We start from the raw sequence: 22,950 nt of genomic DNA, 5'->3' as shown, positions 1-22,950 counted from the left end.
GCTGGGGCCTGGAGCTGAAGCCCAAGCCCCACTGCCTGAGGCCAACGCCCAAGGGCTTCAGTCCTGGGCAGCAGGGCTCAGGTTAAAAGCCCCCCACCTAGGGCTGAAGCCCTTGGTCCTTGCCACCCCGCCCCTCCACCCCCGCCTGGAGCATCAGGGCTTGAGTGGGCTCAGGTTTCGGTCCCCCCTCTTGGGGTCATGTATTAATTTTTATTTTTTTTGTCAGAAGAGGATCATGGTGCAATAAAGTTTGAGAATCCCTGGTCTAAACCATCCAAGACAGATAGCTATCCAGCCTCATTTTGAAAATCTCCCTCTTAGGGGGACACATTTAGGTCAAATTTGGCCCCAAATTCTGCTTCTTTAAATCAAAATCCTTTAAACCAGTTTGAAGAAAGACTGTGACCAACAGAAATATCTCCATTCATTTTTTATTAATTCCACTGAATTTTAAAAAAACAAACAAGTAAACATTCCCTTTGGTGTTTACAGCCCACACTGGACATCATTGTGTCACTGCTTGACAGCCAGAAAGCAAAATTCTCTATATACACATCATAAATAAAGACAAAGGAACTGACTTCCGTGATTTTCATTGTCCAAATTTAAATGCAAACGTTAAAAACAAGTTTTCAGAGTCTGTCATTCTTAATAATCTAAAGTGATATGAGTAGCACAGGAATGGAGAATTAATAATTAAATATATATACACACACATATACACACACACACACTATGAATTTTGTTGAGTCCAATCACCCTTGATGAGAGGCAGGATGGTCCAGCGGTTAGAGCAGCAGCCTGGGCACAACACTGGCCCAGATGCACTGCAGTAGTTGTGCCGCTGTAGTGTAGACATAGCCTTAGTGGCGCTGTGCCTCAGTTTCCCCATCTGCAAAGTAGGGATAATGGCACTTCCCTACCTCAGAGTGGTGTTATGAGAATAAATGTATTAAAGATTGTGAGGTGTTTAGATACCACCCTGTAGAAGTACCTTAGATAGATTGATTCTCCTATCTCACTCAGTCATTCCACCTTCTAAATTTTCAATACCATATTTAGTTTGACAGGGGATCATTACATTGCACAGTCACTTCAGATTTCAGATACTCCACTTTTGTGCACTGGACCCTTTTACTATAGCGCTGATGGCGCGGGAGCTGAGGAGGAAAGCTTCTAGATCTAAAAAAGAAAAGGAGGACTTGTGGCACCTTAGAGACTAACCAATTTATCTGAGCATAAGCTTTCCTGAGCTACAGCTCACTTCATTGGATGCATCCAATGAAGTGAGCTGTAGCTCAGGAAAGCTTATGCTCAAATAAATTGGTTAGTCTCTAAGGTGCCACAAGTCCTCCTTTTCTTTTTGCGAATACAAACTAACACGGCTGCTACTCTGAAACCTTCTAGATCTAGTGGGACTTTTCCGTTTGCCATTTTAAAATCTGTGGATTGGGGGACAAGGCTCTGGTGAAATCTAGAGTCTTTTGCAACAGGCCTCTGCAGTACCAGTTTCCCATTCTGCATGCCAAGCTTCAGCCCTCCCAGTGCACATCTTCTGGGCCCAGTCCTGCTCCTAGCGAGGCCAATAGCAAAACATCGCTTGGTTTTAACAGGATCAGAACTGAGCCCTTTGAAATGAATGAATGCAAAATCCAGCTGTGCGCTGAACATTATGGCTCAGATCTGAATCACAAAACCAGTGAGGCCATGGCAAATTAGGGTTGCCACACAACCCAGGGGTACTTTCGTTTGCCCAGACGCCTTAACTCCCGTGAGTAGTTCCAAAGCAGTCAGCAGGATTACTTCCCTGAGTAAGGAATATTTATGAAGGAGGAGGGCAGGACCAGGGTTTACATTAGCTCCACAAAGCCCCAGTGATCGCCCCCAAAAGTCCGTGGATCTGCCAGAAACAGAGAGTGTGAAGCAAAGGAAGGAGGGAAAGGATGTGGGGGAGACCATCTGAACCATCAACCACCTCCTGGGAATTAAAACAATGTCTGTGCCAGAAGCAGTGAGGGGGAAGTGAAACCCCAGGTGTGTCCTGGCTTCGTAGAGACCAGGGTGGAAGAAGGGGGTGACTTTTTCTTCTCTTCTCCCTGCCAACACAGATGTCTTCAAATCAGGAGCTTGTGGGGGGGATTTCCCCCACTTTTACAGCCTAGTATGATGTGTGTGGGGGGGGGGATCATCAAACAGCCTAACGACTCCCCCCTCCCCCTATTTGTTCCATCCCATTTGGCAGCAATGGAGACTAATCTCTTTGGGGACCGAGCCGGGGCTCGCGGGCGCGGGACAGACGCTCCCCCAGCTGAGCAGAGCCTTGATCTCATTGTGTCTTGCGGCTCGCTGCACCGTGACTCCGGAGGCGGCCCCAGTCCACTGGGACGCGCTGCGGGTGTGAACGGGGGCGGGAGCAGAGCCCCGGGCCGGCAGCGGCTGCAGGCAGGTGAGGCGTGGAGCTGTGCAGCCCCCCCCCCCCCCCCCGTCCCACCTGGCTCCTGAGCCTGGGGGACTTCCCTTCTCCTTCTCGCAGGCCTGGCATCAACTTCTCCCCCCGGGGGGCTCCCTCCTGCCTTTGTCTCCTTGCCTTTGTCTCCTTCTCTCTCTGGGGACCACCAGCTGGGGGAGCAGCCCCGCGGGGGCGCGCCGGGGCTCGGGAACGCGCACTCTCCCTTGCCTCCTATTGCAACGCCAGCCCTTGTGTATCTCCGCACCCCACCCCAGCTCTATTGCTAGCAGCTCCACCTGATCCCCCTACCCCGCCCCCCTTTCCGGACTGCGCCCCCCCCCTCCCCGGGGCTTCCCAGCTCCTCTGCCGGCTCTGCACATTCCCCCGCTGCCGCTCGCCTCGCCCTCCCCTGTCTCCTCCTCTTCTCGAGTGTGGACAGCCCCCCGAGCCAGGCAGATCGGCTGCTCCCTGCCCTTCCAGCTGACTCCAGAGCCGAGGAGCTGCAGACAGGTAGGCAGCGGATCTCTCCCTCCCTGCACCCCTGACCTTGTAGCTGGGCTCAGTCCTCTTCTCTGGGGCGGGGGCAGGGAATGGGCAGATTCTCTCGTCCTTTGGAGGCCCCCCCCCGCCCCTCACCCACACACCTTTCCTGCCCATCCCTCCCTCCCCGGCTGGGAGTGAATGACTGAGCCGCGGCATAAACCCCTCAACTTCCCGAGGCTGCCCCGACCCCGATCCCTTCCCCCTCTGGGGTTCAGCGCCCCGCATTCACAGCCCCTCTGGAGGGGGCTCCCCATCCCCCCCACACACCTGGGCTGCTCGGGATCCCGCTCCCCCATGCCACTCTCTGCTTTGGTCCAGGTAGCCTTTGCTGATTTCAGTTACAGCTGCTGATACTTGGGAAGGGGGAGGGCGGGGGGAGAGGTGACCCCTTTACATCATGTTCCTGCTTAGAATCTCCCGGACTGGGGGGAAGGGGGGGGCTCACGCTGCTGATCTCATGTTTTTGGTTGGTGCCAGTCTAAAGTCACTTTTAGCCAGAGATGGCTAAGCTCGGGGGAGGCAGCCAGGCAGCCTTCAGCTTTCATTGCGATTACATGATTCCTCTCATTAGTGCATTGTTTGATTTGCTGTTCAACCTCCCTGTGCCTGATTCCCCCCCGGATTTGTGGCTGGTGCAAAAGCTGTGGATGGAATGCAGCTTCATCCATTCAAAGGCACCTCAGGCCTGGTCTGTTCCGAGTCTGGTCGCTCACCGGGGTTTATTAGTTATTTCATTGCTTATTTCACACCCAGGCTCCTTGCCAACAGGGTTCGTTATTTCTGCTGTGGCGGGTTCCTCCGAGTCAGCATGATACAGTAACTATCATCTGCACAACAGATGCCAGTTATGTGCCTTACTGCAGGGCAAGAAGGTGGTGGGACTCAAGAACCTGAAATATTTATAAAGCATCCCCCGGATTAGGTCTGTCTAGCTAACTGATTGGGCCATGACTACTGGGGTCAGTCCTTACGATTAATCATCTGCTTGCCCTCCTCCCCATTCATGCTGAGAATCAGACACAGTTGCTGTTTCCCGGCTATTTTAAATCTTAATCACTTAGAGGCTCTGAGTCACTTTAAGATCCTGGTACTCCATTCACGTTGTCTTCCTGAGTTTGCTTGTTTTTGCTTTCCACCCTTTGTTTTCCTCCATTCAGTTATCCAGCTCCCTTTGCACCTAAGAGTAACCACACTGTCCCATTGATCCTAGACCTCTCCTCAGCTTGCATTTGCTCCATTGTGAAAAGTTACCAAGATGGAAAGCTTCTTTTTTCCTGGGGGGGGTTAAGCTACTTTATTCACAGAGAAACACAGGCACACACCTCTCTCAATTGCTCCCTGATTGTCCTCTAATCTTCTTCTGCTGGTGAAAGTGGGACTGTGATTCTGAATTAAATGATTTTGGCATAAGCTATTGGCTTATTACAGCTGGTAATTCATCATATAGAATTTATGTGACATTCATCCAATTCATACCTGAAGTCTTCCATCAGCATAGAGTTTGGATGGAAATTGGTTTGTATTTTCATTACATTTCCCTTTTATAAACCTGTGCATTTCTCTTGTGAAATCTGATTTAAAAAATCAACACTTATCACCCAAGGAATAAGGTCAATATCTTGCTCTAAATGAGCTGATACATGGAGACAAATCCACCCCCTGAAATGATCAAGCATATTGGGTCAAATCCCCCCTGGTGTAACTCCACTGGGTGTTTTTTATCAGTTGGCTGAATGCTTTTCAGTGGCGTGCGTGGTGTGCTTTCCTATTGATCGTCCCCCATTTGTCACTCTGCTTTGTGCATGAAATTAGAGATTCTTCAGTGCCGTGGTGACAGCAAGTGACTATATCTTGGATGCTAATCTCTAACTCATTGCCATTTTAATCTCATTATTGGGAAGAGGAGACCCTGTTTGATAGCAGGTCACATGTCTCTCACCAATGATGGCTGTGTCAGGTGTTTTGTGAAGTCCCGGGGGAAAGCAGAGCAGAGGGCACTGTATATTCATCCAGGTGCCCCTCTTCCATTTCCGTACCATGTCCTATCTGTCTATTCTACCTTCTAGGACATTGGAGGCTCAGTCCTGCAACCCTTTTGATTCCTGTGAGTGCCATAGTTCTACTGACATCAGTAGGGTTACTCACATAAGTAAGAGTTATTCCCAAGGGTACGGGTTGCAGGATTGAGGCTCAAGGTAATAGGAAGGCAAGGCCCATCTCCAGCACCGCTCAGAGCCAAAGTGTAAAACCCTGGAGGCTAGTGGTGACCTGATGGCAAACATATAAATTTAAACCTCCTACAGTATGTGAGCTGCTGAAGATGGGATTTCTTGAGTAACTTTAGATGTGTGACACTGCATCTCTCATCAGGTCTCAGGAGGGCATCCCAGCTCTACCACTGACCTGCTGTGGCAAGCCACCAATGCCAACGGTTTCCAGTGGTCACTGATTTTCAGTGCTCCACTTGAGACACCATGAGGCCATCACAACCCCAGTGGGAGCTGTGGGTGCGCAAAACCCTAGAGACCTGATTTGCCCTGGGTTGCAGCTTGTGCAGTCATTCCTGCCAGTGCAAAGTGAGCACGATGTGGACATAAAACCCTGCCCGTTTGGAATGGTAGTATTATACACTTACTTTGCATGAGGTTTCATGACGACCCAAGGTGCAGGACAGTGGAGAATCAGGCCCCTTTAAGGTGCCTTGAGTTGAGCATGCAAAAAGGGGGATACCCAGAATTAGGTGGCACTTTTGAAAATGTGGGTCTTACCCCTCTGTCCCTCTCTCCACCCATTAATAAAACAGGGGTAATCTTAAGGAGCTGCCTCTCAAGTGCATTGTGCAGCTAAGGTCCGTAAAGCACTCTGAGATCCTTCGATGAAAGGGGCCATGGCAATGCAAAGCATTTACATTAGCTGCTGTGGGCCAGGCAGCAGGGAGAGACCATCTCTGCCATCTAGGCTCAGCAAGAGGCTGCGTAGTGAGTGTGTGTGTGTGTATTTTTAGGTGTTACTGAGTATGAGGCAGGGGGCTGTGAAATGGGACAGGCATGTATTTTCCCAAAGCCCATTTGGTTCTGTGTCAGATTCACAACCCTTCCACAATCACAATATGGGCCAAACTCAGCCCTCATACAAATGAACTAAATTTCCCATGAACCCAAGGGGAGCTGTGAGTGTTTTGGGCATTGCTAAATTTGGCCCTGGGACTTTCTTCTGTGTAACAGCTTTTGCAGTAACTGTAAAATGCCACACCGGGTTAAATAACGACAGAGTGAGAAAGAAAGATTAGCAGGAGCTGCAGAGAAGAAGGCTCTTTCACCAAATTTGGTGACCAGGGACAAGGAGGAGCCCAGGGGCGGACAAATGAAGGGGGAGCAGGGTGGGGAGTGAGGAAATGAAGCAAGTTCATGGACTGTTTGGAAAAGGAGGAGGGCCGTTTTAAAGTGGATCCTGAAAGGAACAGAGTGACGTGTGCAGGAGGTTTGTGCTTCTTTGTTTACGCGAACTAGGTCTGAAAGAGGATGCCTGGGCTGTCAGCGCTGGTACAGAAGCTGTCCAGACAGAAAGCTCTTTACAAAATCGGTAACAGGAATATGCAAGAAATGCTCCAAGCCAGGGACGAGGCAAGGGGCATTTCCTATATCGGGGAGAGGGGTGTTTGAGATGAGTGCATATAAGTTGGGGATGCTGGTGAAGGGGAGAGAAACATGTGGATCTCTCCCCGGACTGCATATGAAGTTCCCTGCACTTGCCTGCAGAAATAGAAAACCACATGGAGAGAGCCCCAGCAGGGAAGAGAAACCTCATTTATCTGCACAATGCCATCCTCCTAACTCCAGCCCACACACTGTATGTCTGCTCGCGCAGACCAGAGCTTACCCATTCTATTCTCCTCCGGGCCCTTCACAGACCATCCGTCACCCCCTGGATCCTTCTTTACAGTGAGCCCTGGCACGGGGAGTTGGGATTCATTGTCCATCACGCCTGCCAGGCACGCAGGCAACATGCACAGATGATGCGGGAGACATGTACATTTGTCTGTCCCTGCAGCTTATGTTCCTCTATCTGGAGCGCAGTGAGAGCTGTGCCCTGTAGCACTCCCACAGCGAATTAAATTCCTTAAAGCCAGGGATAAATCTGGCCCAGAGTTTCTGTTCAATCCATTTTGATTCAGCCCTGGAGCACACAAGCTGGTTTCCTCTCTGCTGTCTGTCCAGCAAGAGTCCCAACATTCTTTGTTCATGGGCTCAGAGCTCCTGCTTCCCTTCCCCCCCACCCCCCATCTTCAAGATATGGAGTGGGAGGCGGCAGGGGTGAGGAGGGAATTGTTAGATATTTGAATGAATTTGGCATTGGTCTGATGTCTTTGCTTTATCCGCGAGGAACCACCTTTAAGTTAGGGGCAGGAGATGGCTGCATTTCAGAGGCACTATAATTCCCTGGTTTCTCTCTGTCGTGACTACAAATGACAGAGCACATTAGTGCCAATTACATGGGTGGTTTTTGTGCTACAGATCCCTGCCCACTCAGAACTGGTCTGAGCCCCAAAAAACTCATATTTTATATCAGCTACTGAACAGCCACTACTAACCCAAGTTGGATTCAAACTGGTGACCTAGAAGTGGAAGGCTCTGTAGCCCATTAATAATCCCCTGTCTGCACTGAGCATAGTTTTAGGACCATTAACAGGCTTGGTAGTATTTGCTTGAGACCCTTCACTCTGTTAGCGGGTGTTGATCCTGCAGGGAATGTTAAGTGGGTCCTGCTGATTCACTGAGGGAGGCGACTCATTACCCTGCCTGGATATAGAGGAGGCAGGGGTGACTCTCTAGAGGAAAGAGGATCTAGGGTGTGGGCCAAGCAGCACTGAAGGAGGAACCCTGGGAGCAGCCAAGCCTGGGGAAACTTTATAACCTTTGTTGATTAAGCCAGATCCCAGGAAGGAGGTGAACTTCTGTGTCTACACTATGTACAACTTTGTTTCAGAGCAGGTGCGTGAAGGCATCTCCTTGCAGGGCCAAATTCCGCTCTGACTTAACCCACCATGTGAACCTACTGAGGTCAATGCAGAATTTATCCTGTTATGAGGAGAGTGGAGTGGAGGTGTCAGACTGATGCTGGCTGCTATGTCTCTGACAGCGCAAGGGACTTGGTGAGAGGCTATGCTGGAGCTTGGTTTGGAGGGAGGAGGATCAGGAGCCAGACTGGCTGCTGATGGGAAGAGCAGCAGCGGGAGGCTGGAGAAGATGCAGACCGGTGTCCAAAACTAATGGGTTTGTCTGTGTAAAGCAAGGGATACCGCAGATGGGAAGGGAGAACTTGCAGACTATGCAGGAAAAGAGGATTGGGCCCAGGTAGATGGGAAGTAGAGGTAGCATCCAGATCTGGGCATAGGACTGGGTAAGGCAGAAGAGGATGCACTGTATGGAGGAGTCCCATGTTGACAAGGGGCATGGTAGGAGTTGCCCTTTAATGGAGCAGCAGTTCCATTAACTCGGGGCTGCTAGAATTTATGTGTTTGTCCTTAGAGCCATGCAGGCAGGAAAGCAGCATAAACACTTCTTAGCTCGTCTGATGACAGGTGCTGTATAATATAACGTATTTATTAACTGCATTATTATTGCAAACCTGTGCCCTCTTCCCCATGCCCACAGACCTAGTGCAGAGTGGAGGTATCACTCTGGCCCCTGCAAGATTCCAAACTGTATCGTGCCCTCAGGGAAGCTGCTAGGTCCAGGGTCTGTGCGCTTCACTTTCCCAGTTGGTGAAGAGCTGCAGTGAAGTTCACAACAGCATTTAGCCCTGCAGGGGTTTTCTGCATCTGATTCTTTGTCACCAGGTCCCCAGAAGAGCGCATGGCTGGGGTAATGTTCATGTGAAAAGCAAAGGCCTCGTGGCTGCACTAGTGATTGTGATGTGCGGCCCACGCTAGAGCAGCCTGTTTAATCCACTCTTGACACCTGCTGTTCCTTCCGCTTGGCATCCTCCCATTTCTCCTGTGGATGAGAAGGTGAGACACTGTTCCCAGTCCTCAGAATTCAGAGTTGCCAAGACCCAGCTGGTTTGCTCTAATTTAAAAAAACGATGAAATTGTTCTGGACAGAGAGATACTGTTTTTGCTCAACAATATTTATTGTTTCACTGGCCTTGGAGTAGGAACTGCAGATGCTTTGCTAAATGGATTCCAAGTTGTAACTCTAGATTTTGCATGAGCCAAAATGAAATGCGATTTTGTAGCATGACTCTGTTGGCAAATAAGATATTCCAGTGCCTCGCAAAGCAATTCGTAGACAAGCGGCTTTCCTTGGTCATTAGCAGCCCTAAATAAAGGCATGGGTTCTGTCTACATGAACATTGCTTGGGCCTGAACTTCCAGGGGAGGGGGTTTTTTCCCGATGGCAGTGGGAAAGTATGGAAGGGGTTGCCTCCTTCCATGCTCTAAAGACCCACGTGGAGTAACTGCAGGAAGGTTGTGGCCAAGCTTGCTGTGGAATGAATAAACAGGGCTTTCACTAGGGGACTGAAGAATTCCTTCTTATGAGCACATCAGTTGCAGAAAATCTGCATACAATCTGAATACAAAGAGAAGTAAATAATATTCCTTTGCCCTCGCCATTCCTTCTAAAGATCTCAAATGGCTTTACTGACTTAATAAGCCTCCCAATGCCAGTGACACAGTAGCCCCATTTCACAGATGCGGAGACTGAGGCAAGGAGCGGTGAAGTGACTTGCCCAAGGCCACAGAGTGGCAGAGTAGGGAACAGAACCCAAGAACAGCAGCCCAGAGTCCCAGTCCCAATTCCCTATACTGCACACGAGACAGCCCTCCCACCCTTGTCAGTCCAACAGATGACTGGAAGCATTTGTTTGCTGCCTGGCTACCCTTCAATGGAACACTTCCAGGGTTTACTCAGACCCTGCTTTTCTTTAGCATCCCTAGGGCAGCGCATGCTGGGCTCCTGGTAGCACCTCTGGAGCTGCCCTGCCCCAGGCCCATCGCCTGCCCTACAAGGCCACCGGCTGCTTCCCGTTCTGTTCATCTTGACATCTTCATCTCAAGCAAGCCAGCCATGAGGAGGCCCAGAATGCACGACAGCTGGTACTGTCCTTGGTACTGGCCAAAAGCCCCACCATTGCCCGTAGGAGCCAGGATCGCATCTCTAGCTCCTCAGATGGCAGGAGGTAAAAGAGAAGGGTGGGGGGCTAGTCAGAAATCAAAGGGAGGCATCACCATTGATTAATGACCTTCATTTGCACATGAAACTGGAACCTCTCCTCCCCTGCAGGCCTTGCATGTGCTGCTGTGACCAAGGCTGGAATAGGATGAGGTAACCAAGGAGGAGGGACTCATTCATTGCCCGCCTTGAGCCTCTTAGAATCATAGAATCTCAGGGTTGGAAGGGACCCCAGAAGGTCATCTAGTCCAACCCCCTGCTCAAAGCAGGACCAATCCCCAACTAAATCAACCCAGCCAGGGCTTTGTCAAGCCTGACCTTAAAAACCTCTAAGGAAGGAGATTCCACCACCTCCCTAGGGAACCCATTCCAGTGCTTCACCACCCTCCTAGTGAAAAAGTTTTTCCTAATATCCAACCTAAACCTCCCCCACTGCAACTTGAGACCATTACTCCTTGTTCTGCTACCACTGAGGACAGCCTAGATTCATCTTCTTTGGAACCCCCTTTCAGGTAGTTGAAAGCACCTATCAAATCCCCCCTCATTCTTCTCTTCTGCAGACTAACTAATCCCAGTTCCCTCAGCCTCTCCTCATAAGTCATGTGCTCCAGCCCCCACTCATTTTTGTTGCCCTCCACTAGACTCTTTCCAGTTTTTCCACATCCTTTTTGTAGTGTGGCACCCAAAACTGGACACATGCTGTGTTCTCATTCAGTCCCGAATCTTGGCCTTCCTCCCACTCCATACTGCTGCAGTCCTGGCCTCCCCGCTACACTCCATGTGCATCCAGTCTCAAGAACCCTCCTCCTTTGCTGCACTCCTGCCTGCATGTTATTGTCATTGAACCCTGATGTCCCAAGTGATGAGAGGTGAGGCTAAACTGCCAATGTGGGTTCTGGACTCCAACTTCCCCCAGAGGTCAGGGCTCTTCCTATCTGGTGAGGTTTGGTTTTGGAATGTTGGGCCGATGCTCAGTTTGACTGAAATCAAAGAAACTGCCCATTTATGCCATCTGAGGAGCAGGCCCAGGGCTCTAGCCTGGAATGTCCCCTGTACTTGTTGGTTCTCAAACTCACTCCTTATTCATGTTAAGTCAGCATTCCCTGAACAGGAGACTCTCTGTAGCACAGAGCAACTGCAGAGCCAGCGTTTTCCCACGTAACAGGCTCGTTGATCGGACAATGTCTTTCCTTTGGCTATTTTCCTTGATGCAAGATTTTGTGAAATGCAGGAGCTGCAAGGATTGCATTCTCTTTGCCAGGAGAAGACATTGAAGGGGTGAGTAAGTTCAGCATGTGATGATACTGCCTTCCGGGCACCCTCCTTCTGCTGCTCACCCTCTTAAGTCAGCAGTGTGACATAGAGGGAAGAGGGCAGGAGTGAGCGTCAGAGCACCTGGATTCTGTTCCCAGCTCTGCCGGTTTGTGATGTCGGCCAAAGCACTTAATTTCTTGGTGTCTCTCCCTGTTCCTCGAAAGGGGATCACAACACTTGGCAGTCTTTGTAAATCATGTTGAGAGCCTCAGATTAAAGCCATATTCAATTAAACTGAAAGGCAGAAGATTTCAAACAGATAAAAGGAGAGATGCTCTTTTTTTTCTTTTTTTTTGCATACTGCACGGTTGGCCTGTGGAACTCATTGCCACATGATAACATGGAGGCCAAGAGCCTAGCAGGGTTCAGACCAGGATGAGACTTTTATAAGGCTAACAAGAACATCCAGAGTGGTGCTATTAAGGGATAAAAATACAATCCCCCAAGGCTGGAGTGCAGCTGTGGGTCCAGTGAGTGTGCTGTGTTTAAAGGGCTGATCTCAATCCTGGTGTGGGAGCGGGGAAGATAGAAGGGGGTTTTGTGGGCTCTATAAGGCCTGGATTCTTTGATGAACTTGATGTTGATTATATGTTTATCTCAGGTGCAGCAAGGCGCCCAGGATTATGGCATCTTCCTCCTGCTCCTTGTCCCCTTTCTTTTTCTTCTGTGTCCTGGTTCTCTCTGATATCTGCCCAGTGGGCTCCTTGGACCCTGGCACCCAGGACAAAAACATCCCAGAGAATAACAACAACCTGCAAAACCAGGAGCTGTGGCAGCATCAGCCCCAAGCAGGGCACCACCGCAGGCCTGGTGGAGCCAAGAAGGACAGGGCCCATGGCATGCCTTCCAGAGGGCAGGTGTCTGGAGAGGAGGCCCTCAGGCTGGCAAGTGGGACTCCAGCAGGAGAGGACCAGGGAGCAGTCCAACGGCCTGCTGCCCTGAAGCAGCAGAAGGACGTGTTTCTGGGCTTTGAGTTCCCATATCCTGAGAGGGAGAACCAGTCCCCTGGGTCGGAGAGGGGGAAGAAGCAAAACCGGGAACACCGGCGGCACAGCCGCAGGGAGAGGCTGAAACAACACCGAGGTAGAAGACCCCAAAGGGACCTGGGTCTCCTGGCTGCTTCAGAGGGCAAAGTGTGTGTGTGTGTGTGGCTGGGGAGGGGCAGTGTGTGTGGGGGGGAAGGTGGCTTTGGAGGGGCAGTGTGTGTGGAGAAGGGGCGGTGTGTGGGGAAGGTGGCTGGGGAGGGGAAATGTGGGAGCGAAGGGCAGTGTGTGTGCGGGGAGGGTCAGGGTGTGTGTGCGGGGGAAAGTGGCTGGGGAGGGGCAGTGTGTGTGTGTGGGGAAGGTGGCTTTGGAGGGGCAGTGTGTGTGGAGAAGGGGCGGTGTGTGGGGAAGGTGGCTGGGGAGGGGAAATGTGGGAGCGAAGGGCAGTGTGTGTGCGGGGAGGGTCAGGGTGTGTGTGCGGGGGAAGGTGGCTGGGGAGGGGCAGTGTGTGTGGGGGGGAAGGTGGCTTTGGAGGGGCAGTGTGTGTGGGGAAGGAGCGGTGTGTAGGGGGAAGGTGGCTGGGGAGGGGAAATGTGGGAGCGAAGGGCAGTGTGTGTGCAGGGAGGGTCAGGGTGTGTGTGCGGGGGAAAGTGGCTGGGGAGGGGCAGTGTGTGTGTGTGGGGAAGGTGGCTTTGGAGGGGCAGTGTGTGTGGGGAAGGGGCGGTGTGTAGGGGGAAGGTGGCTGGGGAGGGGAAATGTGGGAGCGAAGGGCAGTGTGTGTGCGGGGAGGGTCAGGGTGTGTGTGCGGGGGAAGGTGGCTGGGGAGGGGCAGTGTGGGGGGGAGTGCATCAGGGTTGTGGGGGTGAGGGAGGAGGGTGATTGGGAATGGGCAGTGTGTGTGTGTAGAGGTGTACAGGGGCATGGGAGGGTGTCTTGGAGCAGTGTGCTTGGCTGGTGTGATCCGGTGCATGGGCATATGTACAAAATATGCACAAGAAAATGTGAAAACGTTGAAATCTCAGGTTGTAACAGTTCATTGCTGTTTTGTAAAAATGATCTGATTTTGGGAGGGAAGGAAACCCTGACATTTCATGGGGGTTGTGATGTTTTGGCCTTGTTTGGGGGTTTTATTGTTGTTGCTTTTCCTCAACTAGTCCGGTTTACAAACACATCTCAGCAATGTTCAAAACCTCCAATCTTGACCTTGGAACTTTACCAGAATTGAAAATCCATCCATCCATACATACATGCATAAAGCAATTTTCATCCACATTATTTTTATTTATTTATTTAGCATCAAAACTTGAATTCTCACGATTTTCAGTCAAGCCAATTTAGCAAAGTTGTGTGAAACATAAATTTTGCAGGTGCAAAATTACACTAACAGAATTAAAAAGTCACTTTAATGTAACAAGGGGGCTGCTTTGCCTCTCAGTTCAAGCTGTGTATATGCACGATTCCACGGGCCAGTTCCTCAGCTGCTGTAAATCAGCATCGCTCTGTTAGAGCTATTGCAGCTATGCCAATTTACACCAACTGAGAATTTGGCCTCTGATATTTCCCTGGGCTCACCTCAATCTCTTTCTGCCCTCCCTAAAAGAAAGAGCCCTTGGTTGCTTTCTTATGGGACTGACTGCTTCACACAAGGTCTAGGTGGGAGAACACAGAACACAGTAGCTGGTTTCAGGCAGTATTTTTCCCGGACAGTTGCTATCTTCCTGTGTAGACATAAATTTAACTTAAGGTGTAAATTTAAACTGATTTAATTAAACTTGTACAAAGGGCTGTGTGGACAGTCTTATGCCAGTTTATCTTAAACAGTCAGTTTGGAACAGATTTACACGGAACCAATATAAACTCCTCTCAAACCGAAATAAGTGTGTGCACACAGTGCTTTCTGGTGCTATATTGCTTTCAAACTGATTTAAATTCAACTATTACAGCTTACTAATGAAGGGTGGACTACTCAAAAGCACTCAGCCTTATTCTACTCCTATTGACCACAGTTGGCATTGGCTGAATCTCATAATATAGTTTTAAATCAGTGGCCATGCCCTGTTTCTTTCTATGGAATTCCCAGATAAGCTCTTCAGGGCAAAGGTTATTTTGTTCTGTTTGCACAGCACCAAGCACCCTCGGCTGCTGGGCCTCCTTGGCACTTCCACAACACAGATTATTAATAATAATAATTAATAAATAATAGTCTGTGTCAGCCCCTTCTGAACTTCTCCTGGGAGAGATAGATTTGGAGTGAGACGGATTTGAACTGCTTTTCCCACCCCACAGACCTTAAGGTCCAAGCGCATCTGATGTCTGTATCCAGATTCAAAGGCTGCAGGTGGTGTTGTGGTGTAACTATCCCCAGGGGAAATTCTGTGGCCCCTAGCAAGGAAAAGGATGAGGAAGATGATGTCATTGTCCTTGTCACCTTCTGTAGGCAAAGGCCCTGACCCTGAGCCAAGCTCATTGTATAAGAAGCCTGAAAACTTCGAGGGGCAGTTTCAAAACCTCCAGGTGGAGGAATTCACGGGTCTGGCTCCCACAGTGCTCCCCTTCACCATGCTGGAGACAGCAGTTTCTACTGAGGAACCACCAGCTCTTCCACCCACGTCCCTTCGGCCCCAGGTAAAGGTGCACCTGTTAAATGCACTGGACTCTCCACCACTGCAACTGGCTGGAATTTTCAAAGCAACCTAAGGGAGTTAGGTGCTGAGCTCCCCTAAGTCATGCTTGGTGGTGGTATAGAGGCTGATGGTGCCTTGCTATCCCCATCTGGAGCCAGCAGGATCCTGGGAGAGGAGACAGGTAGCTGCTTGGTGCCCCCATCTCCCTCACAATGATCAGCTCTCTACTGAAAAACACCCTCTCCCCAACCAGTGTGAGACCCCAAGACTTCCCCATGAGCTACAGTTCCCTCCTGCCCCTTTCAGGCATCTACTTTCCAGGTGTATTGTCTGACACAAAAGCTCTCCTAAAAAGTGCAGCTCCTTTCCTCGGAGACACCAGAGCACCTCCTCACTCAGGAAGATCTCCTCCCTTGATTGAGACATCTCTCCTCACCCCTGCTAGCCACTCAGCTTCCCAAAAGCGCCCTGGCATAGAACAAGAGCTCACTTTGAGAGACAGCATGTCCCAGTGGACCCAGGATAGGCCTAGAAGCCAGGAACTCAGGAATTCTTGCCCTGGGCTCTGTCACTGACTTGCTCTAGAGCCACAGGGTAGGATTTTCAGAAACACGCAGCATTGACCTAACTACTCCTGTTGAGGTCGCCTGGAGTTTAATCCTTGGCTTCACTGGGAACAGAGTGAGGCCAATGCTGAACAATCTGCGAAATGGGGGTAAAAATCCCCACTTCTGGGGGGTTAGTGTCCTTAAAGTACATGCTGAAATTTGCCTGCGGGGCCCTACAGAAGGGCATACTATTTACTGCTTTGCTTCTTGTCACCTGCAGGTCCGTGTCAGGCAAGATGGGGACGTGATGCCCACCCTGGATATGGCTCTGTTTGACTGGACAGATTATGAAGACCTCAAGCCAGAAATGTGGCCATCTGCCAAGAAAAAAGGTATCCAACTTCCATGGGACCTACTATTGCTACGTGTACCCTCCAACATCCCTCTCAGGCTTGGGGTTCCCAGCTATCCAGGAAACGGAAGGACAGACATGGGGGGCTGGGGAGTAGGAGAGACAGACAAAAAGCTTAAGTGGTCTTATTGCATCAGTTAGATTTTGCAGCTGATTATACCTAACACACCCCTGCTATGGCTGTACCCACAGGGCGTGCTTGTCAAGATGAGGATTAGCTTTATAAAGTTCCATTTCTCTATTGCCATGCAAAACGTACTGAATCCTTTGTCTACCACGAAGGGCATTTTGAGGGCATAAGGCATAGATTTGCCAACTTCTTCCTTTTATTTTATTATCTGACACACATCGTGCTCTAATCTGTTCGAGTCTCCATACTGAGCGAACTACATCTCTGCTGTATCAAGTGATTTATCTGATATTGTCAGGTTCAGCTGGAAAGAGAACAGTGTTAGTGTCAATGGCTAAGGAATCTGTGATCATTTTTCAAGAGCTAATCCATTAATCTAGCCATTGAAAATATTGTTTTTATAACTATCTCCGTTAGCTGGGGCTGATTCTTTTGACTCCTACTAAACCCTCCCTCTATCCGCTTGTATTTCATGTTCTGGAGCAATTTGCCCTGAGCTGGTCCAGAAGATGTGGTTTGGGTTAGGTTCAGGCCAAGGGAGATTTCAATAAGCAGCAAAGCCTGTGAGGAGCAGAGATGAGACTTGAACTGTAGAAGTTTGGATCCAGATCAGAACATCTCTCAAGTTTGAGGCTGTTTGGATCTAGGGATGGTTTGGTTCTGGGCCTACCTCTAGGAAGGAGTGCTGATCTCAGAAGCTTTCAAAGGCCTTCTGTTCCCCGTGAGCAGTGCGGGTGCTGGTCATTTGGACTAGTGAGAAGGAACATGGGAGAAGGTCAAAGTAGCTTAGCACCTACTAGAGAAATGCTGCTCCTTAACCACCCCATTTGGCAGGAAGGTTCAGGCTGCTGGAAAAGGTACAGCCCCATTGAATTCCATCAGTTATTTGCTCTTCTCCCTAGAGAAACACCGTAGTAAGAGCCCCAACAGTGGAAATGAAACCATGGCAGCTGAAGGAGAGCCATGTGACCATCACCTTGACTGCCTTCCAGGTGAGCACGAGCCTCATAAAAACAAATTTCATTCATTGCAGAGTTGGTTGCAGACTCTGGAATGTTTGGAATCCAGCCCTGGATTCTGTGGCTGGGGTCGGGGGAGGGAGGGGTGACATCCCCCTCTAATTTATTCTAATTTTGAGAAATGGGTGATGTGGCAAGGTGAGTGTGGAGTCTGCTGTGAACATCCATTTTCAGACAATGCACTGTGTCCTGGAGGAATTCCTGCTCAAGGCGGGTGCAGGTGGGGAGATAATTCAACAGCATTCTCTCTCCTTTTGACCATCTCTTGATGGCTCGCTCACTGTGTTGGCAGGATCCTGCTGTGACTTGCGTGAGCACCTCTGCAAACCGCACAATCGAGGCCTTAACAACAAATGTTACGACGACTGCATGTGCACTCAAGGTGAGTTCAGCTCATCACTGGTGGGAGACCCCCCAAGTCCTTGTTTTCTGTTTATCGCTGGTTCAGTGGCTGGCTACAGAGATTATAGCGGGGAAGTGGGGTCTAGCAGTTTGAGAGCCGGGACCCCTGAGCTCTAATCTTGTCTCTGCCATTAATTTACTACATGTCCATGGTCAAGTCATTTAATCTCTCTATTTCCTTACCTGCAAAGTAGGGAAATTAATCCCTCCATTCCAGTCTCGGCGGAGGAGTGTTAGCAATAATCCATTAATGTCTGTAAGGGGCTTTGAAGATGCACCGTGCTATATACTTTCTAGGTAGATTTTTCTCAGAGGTGTACATGGTAGCAGGATATTCTAGACCAAGGACCTTATTCAAACATGATGCTGCTCTAAATTGGCCTCAGGAGCATGCTTCTATGGAAATCCCAGTGGGGCTGCCCCAGGCCCTGTTTCATGTTTAGGCTGGTTAAGTTAATGACAAGTATGTCGATATCCCATGAGATACGGTGGTAGGATAAATTTGGAGTTGAGCGAAGCTCTGATCATATGTCAGGTTTCAGAGTAACAGCCGTGTTAGTCTGTATTCGCAAAAAGAAAAGGAGGACTTGTGGCACCTTAGAGACTAACCAATTTATTTGAGCATGAGCTTTTGTGAGCTACAGCTCACTTCGTCGGATGCATACCGTGGAAACTGCAGAAGACATTATATACACACAGAGACCATGAAACAATACTTCCTCCCACCCCACTGTCCTGCTGGTAATAGCTTATCTAAAGTGATCATCAAGTTGGGCCATTTCCAGCACAAATCCAGGTTTTCTCACCCTCCGCCCCCTCCCCCCCCCAAACTCACTCTCCTGCTGGTAATAGCCCATCCAAAGTGACCACTCTCTTCACAATGTGTATGATAATCAAGGTGGGCCATTTCCTGCACAAATCCAGGTTCTCTCACCCCCCTCCAAAAACCACACACACAAACTCACTCTCCTGCTGGTAATAGCTTATCCAAAGTGACCATTCTCCCTACAATGTGCATGATAATCAAGGTGGGCCATTTCCAGCACAAATCCAGGTTTTCTCACCCCCCCACCCCCATACACACACAAACTCACTCTCCAGCTGGTAATAGCTTATCTAAAGTGATCATATGTGTTTTTCTTACGGGGGAACTGAATGGCCTGGGGGCATTGGTAATGAAATGCAGAATCTTTCCCCTCTTGGTAGACAGGCCTGAATGCAGCTCAGAGCAGTGGTATCCAAATACAAGTGCCATCTGTTCAGTGACCTGTGACATCAGTCTAGTTCCCAGTGGACAACTGCCCACATCATAAAATCCATCACTCAAAGGCAATTTTGTTGGCTGTCTCGTTGCAGAAGCCAGGGAGACTGAAGTCCCCTCTCACCCCTGAAAAGGTCTCTCTCTAGGGGAAGCTTTCACTGCCCAACCTGTGCTGTCCCTGCTCTGTGGAGCAAAAGAGGGCTCTTGTTCCCAGGGCTGTCCACGCAGCACCTTCCAGCAATACCAAGGGCCAGCCCCTAAGTTAGCGTACCTCATTGTCTTCAGTGGAGCTACCTGGATTTGCACCAGCTGGCCCAACATTGTAATTACTGTGACAGACCCAGACCAGTGGGGTACAGGAGTCCAGTCGAAGGCAAATATACTGGCCACTAGATCAATAGTTTTCTGTTCCCTGAGTGACCAGAGCAGGAGCTGCCCTAGAGCAATCAGAAACCTACTAGAACCAATTAAGACAGGCAAGCTAATTAAGATACCTGGAGCCAATTAAGAACTTACTAGAATCAATTATGGCAGGCAGGCTCATCAGGACACCTGGTTTAAAAAGGACCTCCCATCAGTTTGTGAGGGGGCACACAGGGAGTGAGAAGGTATGCTGCTGGAGGACTGAGGAGTACAAGCGTGATCAGGCTTCAGGAGAAAGATCCTGCAGTGAGGATAAAGAAGGTGCTGGGTGAAGACCAAGGGGAAGTAGCCCAGCTGTCACACAGCTGATACAGGGGACATTGTAGACAGCTGCTATCCATAGGGCCCTGGGCTGGAACCTGGTGTAGAGGGTGGCCCCGGGTTCCCCCCAACTCCTGATCGGACACAGGAGGAGTTGACCTGGTCTGTGAGAAACGCCAGAAGGGAAGGTCTAATTTGGAAAGGGATCTGGCCTGTTCCCGAGCCACTAGGTGGGACCCAGAGACTGCAGGGATTGTTCTCCATTTCCCCCATGCTGGCCAGTGACGAGGTTAGCTGAGTGGACGGCAGATTTGAGCCTCTAGCAGAAGCGGCCAAACTGAGGGCTGCCGTGAACCTCTGAGGCGAGCAAATCCACCCAAAAGCCCAGGACCCACCACGGCAGAGGAGGAACTTTGTCACAATACTTTCCTAGTTTGTAAAGCATGTTTCTGATTGACAAGAGGCTAACTAAGAAGAGGCACCAAAAGACAAATGTGCCATGTCCCAGCCACAGCTGAATTACTTGGGCAAATTCCCAGAGTGAAACACCCTGAGCTGTAGCTCATGAAAGCTCATGCTCAAATAAATTGGTTAGTCTCTAAGGTGCCACAAGTACTCCTTTTCTTTTTGCGAATACAGACTAACACGGCTGTTACTCTGAAACCCTTATTAGGAAGGCTGTTCATTGGTATCTTCTTAAAACAGAGGCTGCTTTCCCAGTATACAGATATTCTTCACCAAAGGCTACCTCAACCAGCATCACATATTCCCTACACTTTAGGACTTGATCCAAAACCCACAGAAGTCAATGGAAAGACTCCTATGGACTTCCGTGGGCTCTGGATCGGGCCCCAGTCACTGCTGTCAGAAGCCTCTGCCTCCTCTCGTGAAGTTTAAGAGCGATAAAGTAGCGAGGGGAGCTCCCCGACCATTGCTGCTATTACAGCCACACGTTAACCCTCATTTCCCAGTGGAGCGATCACTTAGACAGTAATAGGAAGTAATCGGGGGAGACCAAGCAAAACGTCCTACGGATTTTCCTTACTGTTGTCAGTGCGCTCTATGGAATTTCTGAAGAACCCGTGAAACGCTCTGTCAGCACCAATGAAATCTCAGCTATAAACAAGCAGACGTAGCCTTTGATCAGTGAGCTAAATAGAGACAAGAAAACAATAAGCCCTACGAGGCCCAATGCAGGGGATGGGACTTCTCTGCCATTCTGGTCCAAATGGCTCACCCAACGTTGTGTTCATGGGACAGTCCCCATTGTGGTGGGTTCTGCCATTGAGCCTGTGTGTCGCCATGAGTCACGTGCTCACTGCTGAGATTGCCTCCACTTCCCCTACTGTAAGATGAGGACCGGCCTAATTCCTTGAAAGCTCTATTCACCAGCACACACGCAGACTCCAGTACAATTCCGTGTGTGTGTGTCTATGCACGCACACCCAGATTACTCCCCAGAGCAGTTGGACCATCTCACACTCCTCATCTGTGTCTTCCATGCAGGGCTACGTTGCTACGCCAAATTTCACCGGAACCGAAGAGTGACCCGGAGGAAAGGGCGTTGTGTGGAGCCGGAGTCAGCCAGTGGTGATCAGGGATCTTTCATTAACGTGTAGAAGAGGGCAGAGATTCATTTCCAACCCGGAGGGTCAGGGACGAGTTATTTATAACTAGCAGTGGGGAGGGGTGGGGAAATTACCAAATGATTGAAGCTGCAGGCTCTGACTGGGCGAGGCCCCAACGAGACTGATTCTGATGATGAGATGAGGGTAGCTGTTCTCAACCTTTTCTATCCCAGGACCGCCCCCCGGACATCTCTCCCATCTTGCTGGGACCCCCTCTCCCATCTAGCAGAGGGATTGTGGTCCCCTGACACCTGTTCATGACCCTTGAGCTGAGAGCCTCTGAAACAGGGGAAAGGGGCCTTATATCCTCTCCGCTGAGAGGGAAAGAGAATCCAAGACTCTCTCACTGCAGCTAAAGTTGCTTCCTTTAGGGCGAATGGAAGCCAGGGCTTAAGTCTTTCCCCTTGGTTATTTCTTGTGAGAAGACTGGGAGGAGCTCCCCTAGGAATCCTAGGTTCTGGGACAGGTGGGTGGGTGTCCTTGTTCTCTCCTGCTTGGAACCTATATGGGAGATCAGAGAAGATGACCAGGAAATTGGATACCCTGAGCCGGACCATTGCATGGGACATGCCCATTCTCTGCAGCCCTGAAATTCTTGCTTTCCCTATGGCTTATCGCCCACAGCCAGTCAGTCTCTTTTCTCTGCCTAGGACTGTGGGACAGTGATGCACAGCTAGGCAGTGCTTTAGTGATATCTCCTGCCACACACTAGACAAACACCTGCCTTCGCTGGTGACTCTGTCCAGAACCCTCACTTCAGTGTCTGTGTGGGGTAATTTGGAAGATAAGAACCTGAACCTCAGCCGGTGTATGTGGCTGCTGCTCCACTGACTTCAGGGGAGTTGGGCCCATTTTACACCCCACCTGAGGATCTGGGCCTAAATGTGCAGGTGATGAGACACTGGATCTTAGATCTGTTCCTTGCTTTGCCAGAGACTCGCTGTGGGGCCAGGGTGAGTCACTCTACAGCTCTGTGCCTCTGTGTTTCCCCTTCCGTAAAATGGAGATATCTCCCTCCCTCCTTCAGTTCATTCATGTTGGTGACCCACTTTTCAGACCCTCAGGTGCACTGTGCTACAGAAGGGCAAAGTCTAGTTATTGCGGTTGGCGAGGGGTGCCAGCCGGCACGCTGCCTTTCAGAGGACCAGTTGCTCAGCATGCAGTCTGATCTGAGTGACCAGGCAGGTTCATGAGGGGGCTCTTGGCAAGAGGACTCCATTGGGGGCTGGTGCAGTTAGCCAGAGGGTCCGTCCCTGGAGTCAGCACCGCGGCATTGGGACACAGGGAGATGCTGGTTTTGCTTTTCTTCAACCAGCAGCCAAGGCTGGAAGGAGGGTCACCTAGCCATGAGGCCATGCCCTATTTTTATTCCCACTGCAGTTAGCAGACTATGCGTTCCCGAGGCTGTCCCCTCCCCATCCCTTCCTCTCTCTCCCATGGAGGACAAGCTGGTTGGGACGGGCTGAAGATAACATCCTGGCCTGCAGCTCTCACTCATTTGGTTCTCCTTTGGAGTGTGGGGTTTTTTAATTATTATTTTTAGGAGTTTTCTGGGGAAATGCAGTTTTCCTAGTGAACAGACAATAAAGTTTCTGGTGAAGGAAGGTGGGGCAGGGCTGTTACCTTGTAGTACATCCTGTGACGTGTTGCATGCGCATTTGATTGCGATGTAAATAAAGAGATGATAGTTAGCCTTTCCCCAACTCTTTCTGCTTCCTTGCCTGCCTCCATCCCTGGGACAGGAGCCCACCAGAGAGCCTTTGTGAGGCTAGGTCCAT

General features: G+C 50.1%; 1 protein-coding gene across 8 annotated transcripts; it reads left to right on the top strand.

The window, feature by feature from the left end:
- Nucleotides 1-2,488: 2,488 nt before the first annotated feature.
- Nucleotides 2,489-22,870, top strand: DRAXIN (dorsal inhibitory axon guidance protein). Of its 8 annotated transcripts, none has more exons than XM_073316681.2 (9): nucleotides 2,489-2,959; nucleotides 8,832-9,002; nucleotides 11,279-11,445; nucleotides 12,083-12,564; nucleotides 14,902-15,089; nucleotides 15,917-16,028; nucleotides 17,081-17,170; nucleotides 17,490-17,579; nucleotides 21,051-22,870. In XM_073316681.2, exons 3-9 carry the CDS (start codon nucleotides 11,393-11,395, stop codon nucleotides 21,161-21,163), a joined length of 1,128 nt encoding a protein of 375 aa, XP_073172782.1. In that variant the 5' UTR covers nucleotides 2,489-2,959; nucleotides 8,832-9,002; nucleotides 11,279-11,392; the 3' UTR covers nucleotides 21,164-22,870. The 8 variants fall into 8 exon arrangements, with proteins under 8 accessions (XP_073172782.1, XP_073172786.1, XP_073172784.1 ...); XM_073316687.2 differs by having other exon boundaries at nucleotides 2,491-2,959; nucleotides 11,399-11,445; XM_073316685.2 differs by lacking the exon at nucleotides 8,832-9,002 and having other exon boundaries at nucleotides 11,383-11,445.
- The last annotated feature ends 80 nt before the right edge of the window (nucleotides 22,871-22,950 follow it).

The sequence above is a fragment of the Lepidochelys kempii genome, chromosome 18, assembly GCF_965140285.1.
Source record: "Lepidochelys kempii isolate rLepKem1 chromosome 18, rLepKem1.hap1, whole genome shotgun sequence".
Taxonomy (NCBI): domain Eukaryota; kingdom Metazoa; phylum Chordata; order Testudines; family Cheloniidae; genus Lepidochelys; species Lepidochelys kempii.
Note: the sequence above shows the minus strand (reverse complement) of the source record. Positions and strands in the feature narration are given on the sequence as shown.

Excerpts from the sequence above, each read along its gene's own strand:
- DRAXIN (XM_073316685.2), top strand. The coding sequence starts at position 11,393 with ATGCAGGAGCTGCAAGGATTGCATTCTCTTTGCCAGGAGAAGACATTG. Across the intron at positions 11,446-12,082 it reads CAGGAGAAGACATTGAAGGG|GTGCAGCAAGGCGCCCAGGA; the intron begins GTGAGTAAGTTC and ends TGTTTATCTCAG. Across the intron at positions 15,090-15,916 it reads CCACGTCCCTTCGGCCCCAG|GTCCGTGTCAGGCAAGATGG; the intron begins GTAAAGGTGCAC and ends TGTCACCTGCAG.